The sequence below is a fragment of the Opisthocomus hoazin genome, chromosome 21, assembly GCF_030867145.1.
Source record: "Opisthocomus hoazin isolate bOpiHoa1 chromosome 21, bOpiHoa1.hap1, whole genome shotgun sequence".
Taxonomy (NCBI): domain Eukaryota; kingdom Metazoa; phylum Chordata; class Aves; order Opisthocomiformes; family Opisthocomidae; genus Opisthocomus; species Opisthocomus hoazin.
Genome location: NC_134434.1, coordinates 5,534,742 through 5,553,789, shown reverse-complemented (window position 1 = coordinate 5,553,789; position 19,048 = coordinate 5,534,742). Strand labels below are relative to the sequence as shown.

The 19,048-nt window shown below is 54.7% G+C and overlaps 3 protein-coding genes across 3 annotated transcripts; all 3 read left to right on the top strand.

The window, feature by feature from the left end:
- Positions 1–488: 488 nt before the first annotated feature.
- Positions 489–2,685, top strand: LOC142363833 (major facilitator superfamily domain-containing protein 6-like protein A). Its single transcript, XM_075440856.1, is given in 2 exon segments — positions 489–2,486; positions 2,489–2,685. Coding segments are annotated over 2 exon segments (1,992 nt in total). The 5' UTR covers positions 489–592; the 3' UTR covers positions 2,587–2,685.
- Positions 2,686–6,795: 4,110 nt separating this feature from the next.
- LOC142363838 (major facilitator superfamily domain-containing protein 6-like protein B) lies at positions 6,796–8,992 on the top strand. Its single transcript, XM_075440869.1, has one exon. The coding sequence runs from the start codon at positions 6,900–6,902 to the stop codon at positions 8,802–8,804; it is 1,905 nt and encodes a 634-aa protein (XP_075296984.1). The 5' UTR covers positions 6,796–6,899; the 3' UTR covers positions 8,805–8,992.
- Positions 8,993–13,117: 4,125 nt separating this feature from the next.
- LOC142363846 (major facilitator superfamily domain-containing protein 6-like protein B) lies at positions 13,118–15,177 on the top strand. Its single transcript, XM_075440904.1, has one exon. The coding sequence runs from the start codon at positions 13,199–13,201 to the stop codon at positions 15,089–15,091; it is 1,893 nt and encodes a 630-aa protein (XP_075297019.1). The 5' UTR covers positions 13,118–13,198; the 3' UTR covers positions 15,092–15,177.
- Positions 15,178–19,048: the final 3,871 nt, after the last annotated feature.

Sequence of the window (19,048 nt, the reverse complement as noted above, 5' to 3'; positions counted from 1 at the left end):
GTGGACATGGACATCCCATGGACATGGACATCTCACAACCATGGACATCCCATGGCCATGGACATCCTGCAGCCACAGGAACCCGCGGCCATGGACTTCCCATGACCGCAAACATCCCATGGCCACGGACATCCCGCGTCCACGGACACCCCGCAGCCACGGACACCCCGTGTCCATGGAGACGCACATCCCACGCCCCGGTGGCCTGGGCCTCGATCTTCCCCACGGCCCGCCGATCTCATTCCCTCCAGGGAAAGCCGGAGCGTGGGGAGCCAGAGCGGGGGGAGCCTGGGCCGAGGTGAGCCGGAGCGAGGGGTGCCTGGGTGGGGGGAGCTGGGGCCGGGGGTGCCCGGGGCCGGGGGAGCCCCGGGCGCGGGGCGCTGCGGGGCAGGAACGAGGCGGGCCGCGGCGCTGCCCCTCTCGGCCGGCAGGAGGCGCTGTCCCGCCCACCGCCCGCCGTCTCCTGGCAACGGGGCGGGCCGGGACGCGCGGCGGAGGCGCAGGCCGAGCGGGTGCGGTGACCGCGGCCCTGGGGAGCGGGGGGCCCGGAGCTGCGTGGCCGGTACCCGCGGGAGGAGCACGCGGTAGCGCCATGAGCGAGCAGTGGGACGTCGGCCGGGCCTTGGCCCTGTCCGCCTTTTTCCGTCTGCTGCATGGCGCGGGCCGGGCCTGCGCGGTCCCGTTCCTGACGCTGTACCTGCGGCAGCTGGGGCTGTCGGCCCCGCTGGTGGGGGTGGCGGCCGGAGCCAGGTACATGGTGACAGCGCTCTGGGTCCCGCTCTGCTCGCGCTGCCCCCGGGGCCGCAGGAAGCAGCGGCTGCTGCTTGCCAGCTGCTTGCTGGGCTCGGCCGGGGCCAGCCTGCTGCTCACCCTCGTCCCCCCCGTCGGCGGGGCCCCGGGGAGCACGGCCTGTAACGGCAGCCGGCAGCCGCGTGACCGAGGGGCCGCCGCCACGCCAGGCCCGGCCACGGGCAGCTACCCGGGTCCGAGCGTGGGCGTTGTCACCGACGCAGAGGCAAGGGTGAAAACAACGGCTGGCGTTCTGATGGCGAGCAGAAAGCCGACGCTGAGCAGTGCGGCCTTCCAGGGATCGTTTGGGCTGACGGACACGCTTGGGAAAGGAGGCAGAGGGGTTGCTGGAGGCGATACAAAGGCGAGCGGCTACTTGGCCGGTCCCTCCGGCTGGACGGCTTCTGCGAAAGCGGTTAACCGGGAGACGCAAGAACCAGAAGTGACGGCTTCCTCCGGAGCTCGCTTGCCTGGACTCGAGAAGGAAGCGAGCAGTCTGGCTTCTGCTGCAACAGATCTCGCTGATAATGCTGAAAAAAGCCTTTATTCTACTGAGAGCAGCGAGCTCTCTGTGTTTAAAACAACTCTTCCTGCTGTTGGAGATGCTTACGTGCCTGGAAACCTTTCAGACCACCAGAAAGACACTCCAGATGTCAGCTTCAAGGCAGTGCGAAACATCTTTCCGGACAGAGAGTATCACATTTTTCTTATGGTACTGAGCATTGTTGTGCTTTGGGAGCTGCTGGCTACTTCTCTCGAGTGGATGGTGGATAAGGGTCTCTACGAATATCTCGACTTCGTTGACGCGACTGACAGGTATGGCAGGCTGTGGATTTGGAGTTACCTGGGTGCATCTATAGGTGCCTGCAGCATTGCCGCATTCGTGGATCAACTGAGTTGCTTCCTCGGCAGCACGGTCGCCCGCCTCGCTGTCCACTTCTATGTCTGTGCTCTCCTGGTAATGCTCTCGTCGCTTGGCAGCGTCTTTCTTCCCATCCACATTCCCAAGAAAACCAACCGTGTTAACAAAACCGCCAAAGCCCTGGCCCTGCTGTGGAGCGATGGCCGAGCGATCCTGTACGTCATCACCATCTTCCTCACCGGTGCGGCTGGGTCGGCGGTGCAGAACTTTCTCTTCTGGCAGATGCAGGACCGAGGTAGCAGTGAGCTGTACATGGGGCTCTCCGTGGCCGTTGGGCTGCTTGCTGAAATTTTGCTTTATTTCTTCAAGGGGAAGTTGCTGAGGACTTTCTCGGGCAGCAAAATTGTTGCAGTCAGTCTAAGCCTCCTGGCAGTACAGCTTCTGTGCTACTCCTTCTTGTGGACTGTGTGGTCAGTTCTCCTTATCCAGATACTATCTGCCTTCAGTAGCGGTGCTTTGTGGTGGGTGGTTACCACGACGGTGGATGACATAGCCACTCCAGGCATGGAGAGGCCCCTGCACGCTGTTCTCCAGGGCCTCTTCTACGGTGGAGGAGCAAGCTTGGGCAGTTTTGCAGGAGGGTTTGTCGTGAAGCACTTTGGCTTGGCAGTTCTGTACAGGGCATGCTGCATGTGCCTGGTGCTGTGGCTCCTCTTGTTCTTAACTCTCCAATCTAAATTGCCACAGCAGAAACTAATTAATTATTCTCATCTCCTGGCTGCGGATTCCAGGGATATGAGTGACTCTGACGAGGAGAACAAGAAGAGCTGGCTGGTAAATCTATGAAGAGTGGAAGTTTTAGCAGGAATTGGTCACAGCAGCATGCTATCAACAGATCTGTGCTTCAGTGTGGGTGGAGTAGTAACCTGGTGTGATGACGCTGCCCAGAAATGACCGTTAATTCTAAAGTGCTAAATATATACAGTATCTATCTGACCGGACAGATTTTTATTAAAGAAAAAATTATAAATCTTTTTATTGTCTTAATTTTTAGCATTTTTGTAATAATTTTTCCTTTTTAACTTAATGATTTTGCTTCCAAAATCGTATCAAGGTATTTCAGGTATACATTTGCTGAAATGAATGTAGCTAAGTTTTCAGTCAAAAAACAAACCTGAATTGGATTCTCGCTCCCCAGAGCTGATGCTGGGGAAACTGCGAGCGAAAGCTGTGACCGGTACTTTGAATTGCAGGAAAACTACTCTAATGCACAACAGCACACTGAACTTTTTCCAGGTGCTATGTCTCTGAACTTCTTTCGATGAATAAGGGATGTGAATGAAAAAACGGTTCATTTGCTCTGCTTCGATTTGTAAAATCGGGTTTTGCTACAGACTATCTGTCTTCTCACTTTTTAGGGTGTAAGTGTGTTTCTGCATCGGCGTCTATTGGAAAAAACCGACTGTGTCTGCTCACAGTCAGTGCCTGCCGGCTGTCCAGATTCAGCAGAGCAGCCTGTGGACTTCCTCCTGTCTGTTCACCTAAGGTGGCAGCCGGGCATTCAGGGTGACCAGGAAGCAGTCTGCCCTCCTGATCTGGTTAGCTTCTGTGGGCTGGGAGTGAAGGTAGGGCGGTATTCAGTCAGAAGGCACTGGGCGCTTGGTGAGTTGGTCTGGTTGAAGGTGGTGGTCCTCCCTGGGTCAGTTTGGCCTGAGAGCAGCCCTCTGCTCACGTCTCCTATTTAGAACTAACTCTGTGTCCTGAACAGAGCCTGCTAAGCCCAGAAGGCTCCTCAAGCTGCCTTATCTGCGTTGCCTTAACCTCAAAGCACGCAGATTTCAACAACGCTTCCATAGGTAAGATTTGCTTACAAATTAAAATTTGGTGGTCTGATCTCATTAAAAGATCTGTGTCAGACCTGAAACAGGGCTGGTGGAGCCACTTTGAGCCTCACAGTCCTTTCAGCTGCCATCAAAAGCTGCTGTCAGTTTATTAGGTACTTCCTTGGTCAAGTGACTGCATCATTCCTTTGCGGAGGGATAGATTTTAATAACACCTTCGGGATGTTTTACAAGCCATGAGACAAACAGCTGCAAAAAGCAAAATATTTATTTAAATGTGTATTTAAAATGTAATATGTAAGTGACATTGCAATCTGTCACCCTGCTGCCTTCTGGACTCAGTAGAAAGTGGTTGGAGACAAGGAACAGCAACGCCGTTGAAGATAATCGCTTTCTCTGCATGCATCGATTCCAGATTATCTGTACATCACATGCTTTCAGGGCAATTAGCTCTCTGTTTTCCCGGCACAAATCACCGTGCCGTACAGAATACGCTACTAGAATGACTCTATAGATAGAGTTGTCCTCGTGCCAAGAATAGCTGGAACTTTTTATCAAGGTATTACCTTCTCCCGGGAATTCAAACGCAGGAACAATTTTAGTGTCAAGAATTTATCCCAGCCTGATTACCATGTAACACCTCAGGAACTCTAATTACTTGTGAACAGAGTATCTCACTTCAGTCTCGAGAAGCTGACTGCAGGCAGCACACCACAGAGCCGTGTGTGCTTTTGTGAGATGAGCGCTGCGGAAATAGTTTAAAATGCGGTTGCTTCTTTAGCTGGAAGTGAGTGCCCTCATTTGAAGCCAATGAAATCGGTTATATGTGCTCTTTTTATCTGGCTCGGCACAAAATCAGCTGCTGTAATTCCAGTTTGGCAAACAGAAACCTTGAAGAGGAAAGCGCTCGTGGTGCAATCCGTCCGGCAGCCGCGGCAGAGGGTGGTAGCGGCTGCGGGGCAGAGCCGCGAGGGGACTCCCCGGGCTCTTGCCGCCGTGGCCATTTGGGCCGTGGGTGTTTAGATGTGCTCAGCCACTGCCGCTGTGGACAGGGAGGGTTTAAGGTATGGCCCAAAGCTTAACTTGCGTGTAATGGTCTTGCATAAGAAGATTTTTTTAAATAGTTATTAATCGAATAAACACATTTAGCTAATGGGCTCCTGGGATGCATTAGGAGGAGTGTGGCCAGCAGGACGAGGGAGGTTCTCCTTCCCCTCTACTCTGCCCTAGTGAGGCCCCATCTGCAGTGCTGTGTCCAGTTCTCAAGAAGGATGAGGAGCTACTGGAGAGAGTCCAGCGGAGGGCTACGAGGATGGTGAGGGGACTGGAGCATCTCTCCTAGGAGGAGAGGCTGAGGGAGCTGGGCTTGTTCAGCCTGGAGAAGAGAAGGCTGAGAGGGGACCTTAGAAATGCTGATAAATATCTGCAGGGTGGGGGTCAGGAGGACGGGGCCAGACTCTTTCCAGTGGTGCCCAGCGACAGGACAAGGGGCAATGGGCACAAACTGAAGCCGAGGAAGTTCCAGCTGAACATGAGGAAGAACTTCTTCCCTCTGAGGGTGACGGAGCCCTGGCCCAGGCTGCCCAGGGAAGTTGTGGAGTCTCCTTCTCTGGAGATATTCCAGCCCCGCCTGGACGCGGTGCTGTGCAGCCTGCTCTGGGTGACCCTGCTTCAGCAGGAGGTTGGACTGGGTTGGGCTGGGTGACCCACAGAGGTCCCTTCCAACCCCGGCCATGCTGGGATTCTGTGATTCTGTGAAAGATCATGCTGGGCAACAGCAACATGACGATTTCCTAAGGAAGCTACCTTGAAATGCTGGCAGACGTAGCCCCTTGCTCCCAGCTGAGACAAGCACAGTCCCCAAGACTTAACGTCGTCCCCCCCCAGGAGTCACAAAACGGCAAGATCTCAGCAACAGCGTTTGGTTCTTCAGCACTGTTTTTCACTTCACAAGTCAAAAATTGTTGATGCCCACCAGTGCCAGCAAACCTTTTGGCCCTGAAGGTAGCTGAAGTTAGACAGGATGCTCAGAAACAGGCCAGGAAACCCTGCTTGCACCAGCTGCTTTCCTCCGTGAGCTGCTGCACAGGGCAACCCAGAGTTTGAGGGGTGACCAGCAGCTCTTCACACCTCTGCCTCCTCGGGGCTTCACCGGGGGGTTCGGTTATCCCGGCACGCAAGGCAAATGCTTACAAAGCCAGGAGACCACGTGCTGGGTTGGAGCGTGGTCCTCAGTGTCCAGAGTTTGCTCTGTACAGTTGTAAATGATGTGGATGGATTTGTATAGGTGTCAGCGATGACCTGTGTCAGAAGGTGCAATCCTTTTAATGCCAATTAAAAAAACCAAACAAACCTGCAGCAACTGTAAGTTTGGTTGTTTTTTTATGTTTGTGTGTGGCTGGAGGAGGGTGGGAAGTAAGCCAGCAGTAACAGAAAGACATCAGCATCATTTGGTCCCCTGTGGCCGATGCCTTCTGCTCCCCACCTGGGGCCTTCACGCTGCGTCACGCAGAGACACGGCATGGCCAGAGAGCTCCTCTGCGAAGGGACGGGCAAAAATGGCTGAACTGCAGAAACTCGGAAGCAAGAGTCTACAACCCCCCCGCTGGCTGCCCCTGGAGTACCCTCTGTGCCGGACCCTCTGTCCCTGCAGCCTGTTCCCCTCAAAGTCTGCCACTTCAAAGCACCCCATGCCCTTAGCGGGGACAGTGCTTGGCCCAGCACTTTCCCATGGCCACGAACATCCCATGGCCACGGACATCCCACAACCATGGACATCCCACAACCATGGACATCCCACAACCATGGACATCCCGTGGACATGGACATCCCATGGACATGGACATCTCACAACCATGGACATCCCATGGCCATGTACATCCTGCAGCCACAGGAACCCGCGGCCATGGACTTCCCATGACCGCAAACATCCCATGGCCACGGACATCCCGCGTCTACGGACACCCCGCAGCCACGGACACCCCGCGTCCATGGAGACGCACATCCCACGCCCCGGTGGCCTGGGCCTCGATCTTCCCCACGGCCCGCCGATCTCATTCCCTCCAGGGAAAGCCGGAGCGTGGGGAGCCAGAGCGGGGGGAGCCTGGGCCGAGGTGAGCCGGAGCGAGGGGTGCCTGGGTGGGGGGAGCTGGGGCCGGGGGTGCCCGGGGCCGGGGGAGCCCCGGGCGCGGGGCGCTGCGGGGCAGGAACGAGGCGGGCCGCGGCGCTGCCCCTCTCGGCCGGCAGGAGGCGCTGTCCCGCCCACCGCCCGCCGTCTCCTGGCAACGGGGCGGGCCGGGACGCGCGGCGGAGGCGCAGGCCGAGCGGGTGCGGTGACCGCGGCCCTGGGGAGCGGGGGGCCCGGAGCTGCGTGGCCGGTACCCGCGGGAGGAGCACGCGGTAGCGCCATGAGCGAGCAGTGGGACGTCGGCCGGGCCTTGGCCCTGTCCGCCTTTTTCCGTCTGCTGCATGGCGCGGGCCGGGCCTGCGCGGTCCCGTTCCTGACGCTGTACCTGCGGCAGCTGGGGCTGTCGGCCCCGCTGGTGGGGGTGGCGGCCGGAGCCAGGTACATGGTGACAGCGCTCTGGGTCCCGCTCTGCTTGCGCTGCCCTCGGGGCCGCAGGAAGCGGCGGCTGCTGCTTGCCAGCTGCTTGCTGGGCTCGGCTGGGGCCAGCCTGCTGCTCACCCTCGTCCCCCCCGTCGGCGGGGCCCCGGGGAGCACGGCCTGTAACGGCAGCCGGCAGCCGCGTGACCGAGGGGCCGCCGCCACGCCAGGCCCGGCCACGGGCAGCTACCCGGGTCCGAGCGTGGGCGTTGTCACCGACGCAGAGGCAAGGGTGAAAACAACGGCTGGCGTTCTGATGGCGAGCAGAAAGCCGACGCTGAGCAGTGCGGCCTTCCAGGGATCGTTTGGGCTGACGGACACGCTTGGGAAAGAAGGCAGAGGGGTTGCTGGAGGCGATACAAAGGCGAGCGGCTACTTGGCCGGTCCCTCCGGCTGGACGGCTTCTGCGAAAGCGGTTAACCGGGAGACGCAAGAACCAGAAGTGACGGCTTCCTCCGGAGCTCGCTTGCCTGGACTCGAGAAGGAAGCGAGCAGTCTGGCTTCTGCTGCAACAGATCTCGCTGATAATGCTGAAAAAAGCCTTTATTCTACTGAGAGCAGCGAGCTCTCTGTGTTTAAAACAACTCTTCCTGCTGTTGGAGATGCTTACGTGCCTGGAAACCTTTCAGACCACCAGAAAGACACTCCAGATGTCAGCTTCAAGGCAGTGCGAAACATCTTTCCGGACAGAGAGTATCACATTTTTCTTATGGTACTGAGCAGTGTTGTGCTTTGGGAGCTGCTGGCTACTTCTCTCAAGTGGATGGTGAATGAGGGTCTCTACGAATATCTCGACTTCGTTGACGCGACTGACAGGTATGGCAGGCTGTGGATTTGGAGTTACCTGGGTGCATCTATAGGTGCCTGCAGCATTGCCGCATTCGTGGATCAACTGAGTTGCTTCCTCGGCAGCACGGTCGCCCGCCTCGCTGTCCACTTCTATGTCTGTGCTCTCCTGGTAATGCTCTCGTCGCTTGGCAGCGTCTTTCTTCCCGTCCACATTCCCAAGAAAACCAACCGTGTTAACAAAACCGCCAAAGCCCTGGCCCTGCTGTGGAGCGATGGCCGAGCGATCCTGTACGTCATCACCATCTTCCTCACCGGTGCGGCTGGGTCGGCGGTGCAGAACTTTCTCTTCTGGCAGATGCAGGACCGAGGTAGCAGTGAGCTGTACATGGGGCTCTCCGTGGCCGTTGGGCTGCTTGCTGAAATTTTGCTTTATTTCTTCAAGGGGAAGTTGCTGAGGACTTTCTCGAGCAGCAAAATTGTTGCAGTCAGTCTAAGCCTCCTGGCAGTACAGCTTCTGTGCTACTCCTTCTTGTGGACTGTGTGGTCAGTTCTCCTTATCCAGATACTATCTGCCTTCAGTAGCGGTGCTTTGTGGTGGGTGGTTACCACGACGGTGGATGACATAGCCACTCCAGGCATGGAGAGGCCCCTGCACGCTGTTCTCCAGGGCCTCTTCTACGGTGGAGGAGCAAGCTTGGGCAGTTTTGCAGGAGGGTTTGTCGTGAAGCACTTTGGCTTGGCAGTTCTGTACAGGGCATGCTGCATGTGCCTGGTGCTGTGGCTCCTCTTGTTCTTAACTCTCCAATCTAAATTGCCACAGCAGAAACTAATTAATTATTCTCATCTCCTGGCTGCGGATTCCTGGGATATGAGTGACTCTGACGAGGAGAACAAGAAGAGCTGGCTGGTAAATCTATGAAGAGTGGAAGCTTTAGCAGGAATTGGTCACAGCAGCATGCTATCAACAGATCTGTGCTTCAGTGTGGGTGGAGTAGTAACCTGGTGTGATGACGCTGCCCAGAAATGACCGTTAATTCTAAAGTGCTAAATATATACAGTATCTATCTGACCGGACAGATTTTTATTAAAGAAAAAATTATAAATCTTTTTATTGTCTTAATTTATAGCATTTTTGTAATAATTTTTCCTTTTTAACTTAATGATTTTGCTTCCAAAATCGTATCAAGGTATTTCAGGTATACATTTGCTGAAATGAATGTAGCTAAGTTTTCAGTCAAAAAACAAACTTGAATTGGATTCTCGCTCCCCAGAGCTGATGCTGGGGAAACTGCGAGCGAAAGCTGTGACCGGTACTTTGAATTGCAGGAAAACTACTCTAATGCACAACAGCACACTGAACTTTTTCCAGGTGCTATGTCTCTGAACTTCTTTCGATGAATAAGGGATGTGAATGAAAAAACGGTTCATTTGCTCTGCTTCGATTTGTAAAATCGGGTTTTGCTACAGACTATCTGTCTTCTCACTTTTTAGGGTGTAAGTGTGTTTCTGCATCGGCGTCTATTGGAAAAAACCGACTGTGTCTGCTCACAGTCAGTGCCTGCCGGCTGTCCAGATTCAGCAGAGCAGCCTGTGGACTTCCTCCTGTCTGTTCACCTAAGGTGGCAGCCGGGCATTCAGGGTGACCAGGAAGCAGTCTGCCCTCCTGATCTGGTTAGCTTCTGTGGGCTGGGAGTGAAGGTAGGGCGGTATTCAGTCAGAAGGCACTGGGCGCTCGGTGAGTTGGTCTGGTTGAAGGTGGTGGTCCTCCCTGGGTCAGTTTGGCCTGAGAGCAGCCCTCTGCTCACGTCTCCTATTTAGAACTAACTCTGTGTCCTGAACAGAGCCTGCTAAGCCCAGAAGGCTCCTCAAGCTGCCTTATCTGCGTTGCCTTAACCTCAAAGCACGCAGATTTCAACAACGCTTCAATAGGTAAGATTTGCTTTAAAATTAAAATTTGGTGGTCTGATCTCATTAAAAGATCTGTGTCAGACCTGAAACAGGGCTGGTGGAGCCACTTTGAGCCTCACAGTCCTTTCAGCTGCCATCAAAAGCTGCTGTCAGTTTATTAGGTACTTCCTTGGTCAAGTGACTGCATCATTCCTTTGCGGAGGGATAGATTTTAATAACACCTTCGGGATGTTTTACAAGCCATGAGACAAACAGCTGCAAAAAGCAAAATATTTATTTAAATGTGTATTTAAAATGTAATATGTAAGTGACATTGCAATCTGTCACCCTGCTGCCTTCTGGACTCAGTAGAAAGTGGTTGGAGACAAGGAACAGCAACGCCGTTGAAGATAATCGCTTTCTCTGCATGCATCGATTCCAGATTATCTGTACATCACATGCTTTCAGGGCAATTAGCTCTCTGTTTTCCTGGCACAAATCACCGTGCCGTACAGAATACGCTACTAGAATGACTCTATAGATAGAGTTGTCCTCGTGCCAAGAATAGCTGGAACTTTTTATCAAGGTATTACCTTCTCCCGGGAATTCAAACGCAGGAACAATTTTAGTGTCAAGAATTTATCCCAGCCTGATTACCATGTAACACCTCAGGAACTCTAATTACTTGTGAACAGAGTATCTCACTTCAGTCTCGAGAAGCTGACTGCAGGCAGCACACCACAGAGCCGTGTGTGCTTTTGTGAGATGAGCGCCGCGGAAATAGTTTAAAATGCGGTTGCTTCTTTAGCTGGAAGTGAGTGCCCTCATTTGAAGCCGATTAAATCGGTTATATGTGCTCTTTTTATCTGGCTCGGCACAAAATCAGCTGCTGTAATTCCAGTTTGGCAAACAGAAACCTTGAAGAGGAAAGCGCTCGTGGTGCAATCCGTCCGGCAGCCGCGGCAGAGGGTGGTAGCGGCTGCGGGGCAGAGCCGCGAGGGGACTCCCCGGGCTCTTGCCGCCGTGGCCATTTGGGCCGTGGGTGTTTAGATGTGCTCAGCCACTGCCGCTGTGGACAGGGAGGGTTTAAGGTATGGCCCAAAGCTTAACTTGCGTGTAATGGTCTTGCATAAGAAGATTTTTTTAAATAGTTATTAATCGAATAAACACATTTAGCTAATGGGCTCCTGGGATGCATTAGGAGGAGTGTGGCCAGCAGGACGAGGGAGGTTCTCCTTCCCCTCTACTCTGCCCTTGTGAGGCCCCATCTGCAGTGCTGTGTCCAGTTCTCAAGAAGGATGAGGAGCTACTGGAGAGAGTCCAGCGGAGGGCTACGAGGATGGTGAGGGGACTGGAGCATCTCTCCTAGGAGGAGAGGCTGAGGGAGCTGGGCTTGTTCAGCCTGGAGAAGAGAAGGCTGAGAGGGGACCTTAGAAATGCTGATAAATATCTGCAGGGTGGGGGTCAGGAGGACGGGGCCAGACTCTTTCCAGTGGTGCCCAGCGACAGGACAAGGGGCAATGGGCACAAACTGAAGCCGAGGAAGTTCCAGCTGAACATGAGGAAGAACTTCTTCCCTCTGAGGGTGACGGAGCACTGGCCCAGGCTGCCCAGGGAGTTGTGGAGTCTCCTTCTCTGGAGATATTCCAGACACGCCTGGAAGCGGTGCTGTGCAGCCTGCTCTGGGTGACCCTGCTTCAGCAGGAGGTTGGACTGGGTTGGGCTGGGTGACCCACAGAGGTCCCTTCCAACCCCGGCCATGCTGGGATTCTGTGATTCTGTAAAAGATCATGCTGGGCAACAGCAACATGACGATTTCCTAAGGAAGCTACCTTGAAATGCTGGCAGACGTAGCCCCTTGCTCCCAGCTGAGACAAGCACAGTCCCCAAGACTTAATGTCGTCCCCCCCCAGGATTCACAAAACTGCAAGATCTCAGCAACAGCGTTTGGTTCTTCAGCACTGTATTTCACTTCAGAAGTCAAAACTCGTTGATGCCCACCAGTGCCAGCAAACCTTTTGGCCCTGAAGGTAGCTGAAGTTAGACAGGATGCTTAGAAACAGGCCAGGAAACCCTGCTTGCACCAGCTGCTTTCCTCCGTGAGCTGCTGCACAGGGCAACCCAGAGTTTGAGGGGTGACCAGCAGCTCTTCACACCTCTGCCTGCTCGGGGCTTCACCGGGGGGTTCGGTTATCCCGGCACGCAAGGCAAATGCTTACAAAGCCAGGAGACCACGTGCTGGGTTGGAGCGTGGTCCTCAGTGTCCAGAGTTTGCTCTGTACAGTTGTAAATGATGTGGATGGATTGTAAGTTATTTGTATAGGTGTCAGCGATGACCTGTGTCAGAAGGTGCAATCCTTTTAATGCCAATTAAAAAAACCAAACAAACCTGCAGCAACTGTAAGTTTGGTTGTTTTTTTATGTTTGTGTGTGGCTGGAGGAGGGTGGGAAGTAAGCCAGCAGTAACAGAAAGACATCAGCATCATTTGGTCCCCTGTGGCCGATGCCTTCTGCTCCCCACCTGGGGCCTTCACGCTGCGTCACGCAGAGACACGGCATGGCCAGAGAGCTCCTCTGCGAAGGGACGGGCAGAAATGGCTGAACTGCAGAAACTCGGAAGCAAGAGTCTACAACCCCCCCGCTGGCTGCCCCTGGAGTACCCTCTGTGCCGGACCCTCTGTCCCTGCAGCCTGTTCCCCTCAAAGTCTGCCACTTCAAAGCACCCCATGCCCTTAGCGGGGACAGTGCTTGGCCCAGCACTTTCCCATGGCCACGAACATCCCATGGCCACGGACATCCCACAACCATGGACATCCCACAACCATGGACATCCCGTGGACATGGACATCCCATGGACATGGACATCTCACAACCATGGACATCCCATGGCCATGTACATCCTGCAGCCACAGGAACCCGCGGCCATGGACTTCCCATGACCGCAAACATCCCATGGCCACGGACATCCCGCGTCTACGGACACCCCGCAGCCACGGACACCCCGCGTCCATGGAGACGCACATCCCACGCCCCGGTGGCCTGGGCCTCGATCTTCCCCACGGCCCGCCGATCTCATTCCCTCCAGGGAAAGCCGGAGCGTGGGGAGCCAGAGCGGGGGGAGCCTGGGCCGAGGTGAGCCGGAGCGAGGGGTGCCTGGGTGGGGGGAGCTGGGGCCGGGGGTGCCCGGGGCCGGGGGAGCCCCGGGCGGGGGACGCTGCGGGGCAGGAACGAGGCGGGCCGCGGCGCTGCCCCTCTCGGCCGGCAGGAGGCGCTGTCCCGCCCACCGCCCGCCGTCTCCTGGCAACGGGGCGGGCCGGGACGCGCAGCGGAGGCGCAGGCCGAGCGGGTGCGGTGACCGCGGCCCTGGGGAGCGGGGGGCCCGGAGCTGCGTGGCCGGTACCCGCGGGAGGAGCACGCGGTAGCGCCATGAGCGAGCAGTGGGACGTCGGCCGGGCCTTGGCCCTGTCCGCCTTTTTCCGTCTGCTGCATGGCGCGGGCCGGGCCTGCGCGGTCCCGTTCCTGACGCTGTACCTGCGGCAGCTGGGGCTGTCGGCCCCGCTGGTGGGGGTGGCGGCCGGAGCCAGGTACATGGTGACAGCGCTCTGGGTCCCGCTCTGCTCGCGCTGCCCCCGGGGCCGCAGGAAGCAGCGGCTGCTGCTTGCCAGCTGCTTGCTGGGCTCGGCCGGGGCCAGCCTGCTGCTCACCCTCGTCCCCCCCGTCGGCGGGGCCCCGGGGAGCACGGCCTGTAACGGCAGCCGGCAGCCGCGTGACCGAGGGGCCGCCGCCACGCCAGGCCCGGCCACGGGCAGCTACCCGGGTCCGAGCGTGGGCGTTGTCACCGACGCAGAGGCAAGGGTGAAAACAACGGCTGGCGTTCTGATGGCGAGCAGAAAGCCGACGCTGAGCAGTGCGGCCTTCCAGGGATCGTTTGGGCTGACGGACACGCTTGGGAAAGGAGGCAGAGGGGTTGCTGGAGGCGATACAAAGGCGAGCGGCTACTTGGCCGGTCCCTCCGGCTGGACGGCTTCTGCGAAAGCGGTTAACCGGGAGACGCGAGAACCAGAAGTGACGGCTTCCTCCGGAGCTCGCTTGCCTGGACTCGAGAAGGAAGCGAGCAGTCTGGCTTCTGCTGCAACAGATCTCGCTGATAATGCTGAAAAAAGCCTTTATTCTACTGAGAGCAGCGAGCTCTCTGTGTTTAAAACAACTCTTCCTGCTGTTGGAGATGCTTACGTGCCTGGAAACCTTTCAGACCACCAGAAAGACACTCCAGATGTCAGCTTCAAGGCAGTGCGAAACATCTTTCCGGACAGAGAGTATCACATTTTTCTTATGGTACTGAGCATTGTTGTGCTTTGGGAGCTGCTGGCTACTTCTCTCAAGTGGATGGTGAATGAGGGTCTCTACGAATATCTCGACTTCATTGACGCGACTGACAGGTATGGCAGGCTGTGGATTTGGAGTTACCTGGGTGCATCTATAGGTGCCTGCAGCATTGCCGCATTCGTGGATCAACTGAGTTGCTTCCTCGGCAGCACGGTCGCCCGCCTCGCTGTCCACTTCTATGTCTGTGCTCTCCTGGTAATGCTCTCGTTGCTTGGCAGCGTCTTTTTTCCCGTCCACATTCCCAAGAAAACCAACCGTGTTAACAAAACCGCCAAAGCCCTGGCCCTGCTGTGGAGCGATGGCCGAGCGATCCTGTACGTCATCACCATCTTCCTCACCGGTGCGGCTGGGTCGGCGGTGCAGAACTTTCTCTTCTGGCAGATGCAGGACCGAGGTAGCAGTGAGCTGTACATGGGGCTCTCCGTGGCCGTTGGGCTGCTTGCTGAAATTTTGCTTTATTTCTTCAAGGGGAAGTTGCTGAGGACTTTCTCGGGCAGCAAAATTGTTGCAGTCAGTCTAAGCCTCCTGGCAGTACAGCTTCTGTGCTACTCCTTCTTGTGGACTGTGTGGTCAGTTCTCCTTATTCAGATACTATCTGCCTTCAGTAGCAGTGCTTTGTGGTGGGTGGTTACCACGACGGTGGATGACATAGCCACTCCAGGCATGGAGAGGCCCCTGCACGCTGTTCTCCAGGGCCTCTTCTACGGTGGAGGAGCAAGCTTGGGCAGTTTTGCAGGAGGGTTTGTCGTGAAGCACTTTGGCTTGGCAGTTCTGTACAGGGCATGCTGCATGTGCCTGGTGCTGTGGCTCCTCTTGTTCTTAACTCTCCAATCTAAATTGCCACAGCAGAAACTAATTAATTATTCTCATCTCCTGGCTGCGGATTCCAGGGATATGACTCTGACGAGGAGAACAAGAAGAGCTGGCTGGTAAATCTATGAAGAGTGGAAGTTTTAGCAGGAATTGGTCACAGCAGCATGCTATCAACAGATCTGTGCTTCAGTGTGGGTGGAGTAGTAACCTGGTGTGATGACGCTGCCCAGAAATGACCGTTAATTCTAAAGTGCTAAATATATACAGTATCTATCTGACCGGACAGATTTTTATTAAAGAAAAAATTATAAATCTTTTTATTGTCTTAATTTTTAGCATTTTTGTAATAATTTTTCCTTTTTAACTTAATGATTTTGCTTCCAAAATCGTATCAAGGTATTTCAGGTATACATTTGCTGAAATGAATGTAGCTAAGTTTTCAGTCAAAAAACAAACTTGAATTGGATTCTCGCTCCCCAGAGCTGATGCTGGGGAAACTGCGAGCGAAAGCTGTGACCGGTACTTTGAATTGCAGGAAAACTACTCTAATGCACAACAGCACACTGAACTTTTTCCAGGTGCTATGTCTCTGAACTTCTTTCGATGAATAAGGGATGTGAATGAAAAAACGGTTCATTTGCTCTGCTTTGATTTGTAAAATCGGGTTTTGCTACAGACTATCTGTCTTCTCACTTTTTAGGGTGTAAGTGTGTTTCTGCATCGGCGTCTATTGGAAAAAACCGACTGTGTCTGCTCACAGTCAGTGCCTGCCGGCTGTCCAGATTCAGCAGAGCAGCCTGTGGACTTCCTCCTGTCTGTTCACCTAAGGTGGCAGCCGGGCATTCAGGGTGACCAGAAAGCAGTCTGCCCTCCTGAACTGGTTAGCTTCTGTGGGCTGGGAGTGAAGGTAGGGCGGTATTCAGTCAGAAGGCACTGGGCGCTTGGTGAGTTGGTCTGGTTGAAGGTGGTGGTCCTCCCTGGGTCAGTTTGGCCTGAGAGCAGCCCTCTGCTCACGTCTCCTATTTAGAACTAACTCTGTGTCCTGAACAGAGCCTGCTAAGCCCAGAAGGCTCCTCAAGCTGCCTTATCTGCGTTGCCTTAACCTCAAAGCACGCAGATTTCAACAACGCTTCCATAGGTAAGATTTGCTTTAAAATTAAAATTTGGTGGTCTGATCTCATTAAAAGATCTGTGTCAGACCTGAAACAGGGCTGGTGGAGCCACTTTGAGCCTCACAGTCCTTTCAGCTGCCATCAAAAGCTGCTGTCAGTTTATTAGGTACTTCCTTGGTCAAGTGACTGCATCATTCCTTTGCGGAGGGATAGATTTTAATAACACCTTCGGGATGTTTTACAAGCCATGAGACAAACAGCTGCAAAAAGCAAAATATTTATTTAAATGTGTATTTAAAATGTAATATGTAAGTGACATTGCAATCTGTCACCCTGCTGCCTTCTGGACTCAGTAGAAAGTGGTTGGAGACAAGGAACAGCAACGCCGTTGAAGATAATCGCTTTCTCTGCATGCATCGATTCCAGATTATCTGTACATCACATGCTTTCAGGGCAATTAGCTCTCTGTTTTCCTGGCACAAATCACCGTGCCGTACAGAATACGCTACTAGAATGACTCTATAGATAGAGTTGTCCTCGTGCCAAGAATAGCTGGAACTTTTTATCAAGGTATTACCTTCTCCCGGGAATTCAAACGCAGGAACAATTTTAGTGTCAAGAATTTATCCCAGCCTGATTACCATGTAACACCTCAGGAACTCTAATTACTTGTGAACAGAGTATCTCACTTCAGTCTCGAGAAGCTGACTGCAGGCAGCACACCACAGAGCCGTGTGTGCTTTTGTGAGATGAGCGCCGCGGAAATAGTTTAAAATGCGGTTGCTTCTTTAGCTGGAAGTGAGTGCCCTCATTTGAAGCCAATGAAATCGGTTATATGTGCTCTTTTTATCTGGCTCGGCACAAAATCAGCTGCTGTAATTCCAGTTTGGCAAACAGAAACCTTGAAGAGGAAAGCGCTCGTGGTGCAATCCGTCCGGCAGCCGCGGCAGAGGGTGGTAGCGGCTGCGGGGCAGAGCCGCGAGGGGACTCCCCGGGCTCTTGCCGCCGTGGCCATTTGGGCCGTGGGTGTTTAGATGTGCTCAGCCACTGCCGCTGTGGACAGGGAGGGTTTAAGGTATGGCCCAAAGCTTAACTTGCGTGTAATGGTCTTGCATAAGAAGATTTTTTTAAATAGTTATTAATCGAATAAACACATTTAGCTAATGGGCTCCTGGGATGCATTAGGAGGAGTGTGGCCAGCAGGACGAGGGAGGTTCTCCTTCCCCTCTACTCTGCCCTAGTGAGGCCCCATCTGCAGTGCTGTGTCCAGTTCTCAAGAAGGATGAGGAGCTACTGGAGAGAGTCCAGCGGAGGGCTACGAGGATGGTGAGGGGACTGGAGCATCTCTCCTAGGAGGAGAGGCTGAGGGAGCTGGGCTTGTTCAGCCTGGAGAAGAGAAGGCTGAGAGGGGACCTTAGAAATGCTGATAAATATCTGCAGGGTGGGGGTCAGGAGGACGGGGCCAGACTCTTTCCAGTGGTGCCCAGCGGCAGGACAAGGGGCAATGGGCACAAACTGAAGCCGAGGAAGTTCCAGCTGAACATGAGGAAGAACTTCTTCCCTCTGAGGGTGACGGAGCCCTGGCCCAGGCTGCCCAGGGAAGTTGTGGAGTCTCCTTCTCTGGAGATATTCCAGCCCCGCCTGGACGCGGTGCTGTGCAGCCTGCGCTGGGTGACCCTGCTTCAGCAGGAGGTTGGACTGGGTTGGGCTGGGTGACCCACAGAGGTCCCTTCCAACCCCGGCCATGCTGGGATTCTGTGATTCTGTGAAAGATCATGCTGGGCAACAGCAACATGACGATTTCCTAAGGAAGCTACCTTGAAATGCTGGCAGACGTAGCCCCTTGCTCCCAGCTGAGACAAGCACAGTCCCCAAGACTTAACGTCGTCCCCCCCCAGGAGTCACAAAACGGCAAGATCTCAGCAACAGCGTTTGGTTCTTCAGCACTGTTTTTCACTTCACAAGTCAAAAATTGTTGATGCCCACCAGTGCCAGCAAACCTTTTGGCCCTGAAGGTAGCTGAAGTTAGACAGGATGCTCAGAAACAGGCCAGGAAACCCTGCTTGCACCAGCTGCTTTCCTCCGTGAGCTGCTGCACAGGGCAACCCAGAGTCTGAGGGGTGACCAGCAGCTCTTCACACCTCTGCCTCCTCGGGGCTTCACCAGGGGGTTCGGGTATCCCGGCACGCAAGGCAAATGCTTACAAAGCCAGGAGACCACGTGCTGGGTTGGAGCGTGGTCCTCAGTGTCCAGAGTTTGCTCTGTACAGTTGTAAATGATGTGGATGGATTGTAAGTTATTTGTATAGGTGTCAGCGATGACCTGTGTCAGAAGGTGCAATCCTTTTAATGCCAATTAAAAAAACCAAACAAACCTGCAGCAACTGTAAGTTTGGTTGTTTTTTGATGTTTGTGTGTGGCTGGAGGAGGGTGGGAAGTAAGCCAGCAGTAACAGAAAGACATCAGCATCATTTGGTCCCCTGTGGCCGATGCCTTCTGCTCCCCACCTGGGGCCTTCACGCTGCGTCACGCGGAGACACGGCATGGCCAGAGAGCTCCTCTGCGAAGGGACGGGCAGAAATGGCTGAACTGCAGAAACTCGGAAGCAAGAGTCTACAACCCCCCCGCTGGCTGCCCCTGGAGTGCCCTCTGTGCCGGACCCTCTGTCCCTGCAGCCTGTTCCCCTCAAAGTCTGCCACTTCAAAGCACCCCATGCCCTTAGCGGGGACAGTGCTTGGCCCAGCACTTTCCCATGGCCACGAACATCCCGTGTGTTTCCTTCAGGCGTGGCGACCTGGTTCAGGAATGGCACGGCGACCTACCCCCCACCGCTTGGGCCATCAGCTCGCAGACACCAACGTGGTGGACAGCAAATGGCGTTTATTGAGAAGTAGCACAGTATTATATAGCTTAGGTTTACAGCGTCACTTCCGTCTGCTTACGTCATGGGCTGAACCCTATTGGCT

Coding starts and splice junctions, on each gene's coding strand:
- LOC142363838 (XM_075440869.1), top strand. CDS start 6,900: ATGAGCGAGCAGTGGGACGTCGGCCGGGCCTTGGCCCTGTCCGCCTTT.
- LOC142363846 (XM_075440904.1), top strand. CDS start 13,199: ATGAGCGAGCAGTGGGACGTCGGCCGGGCCTTGGCCCTGTCCGCCTTT.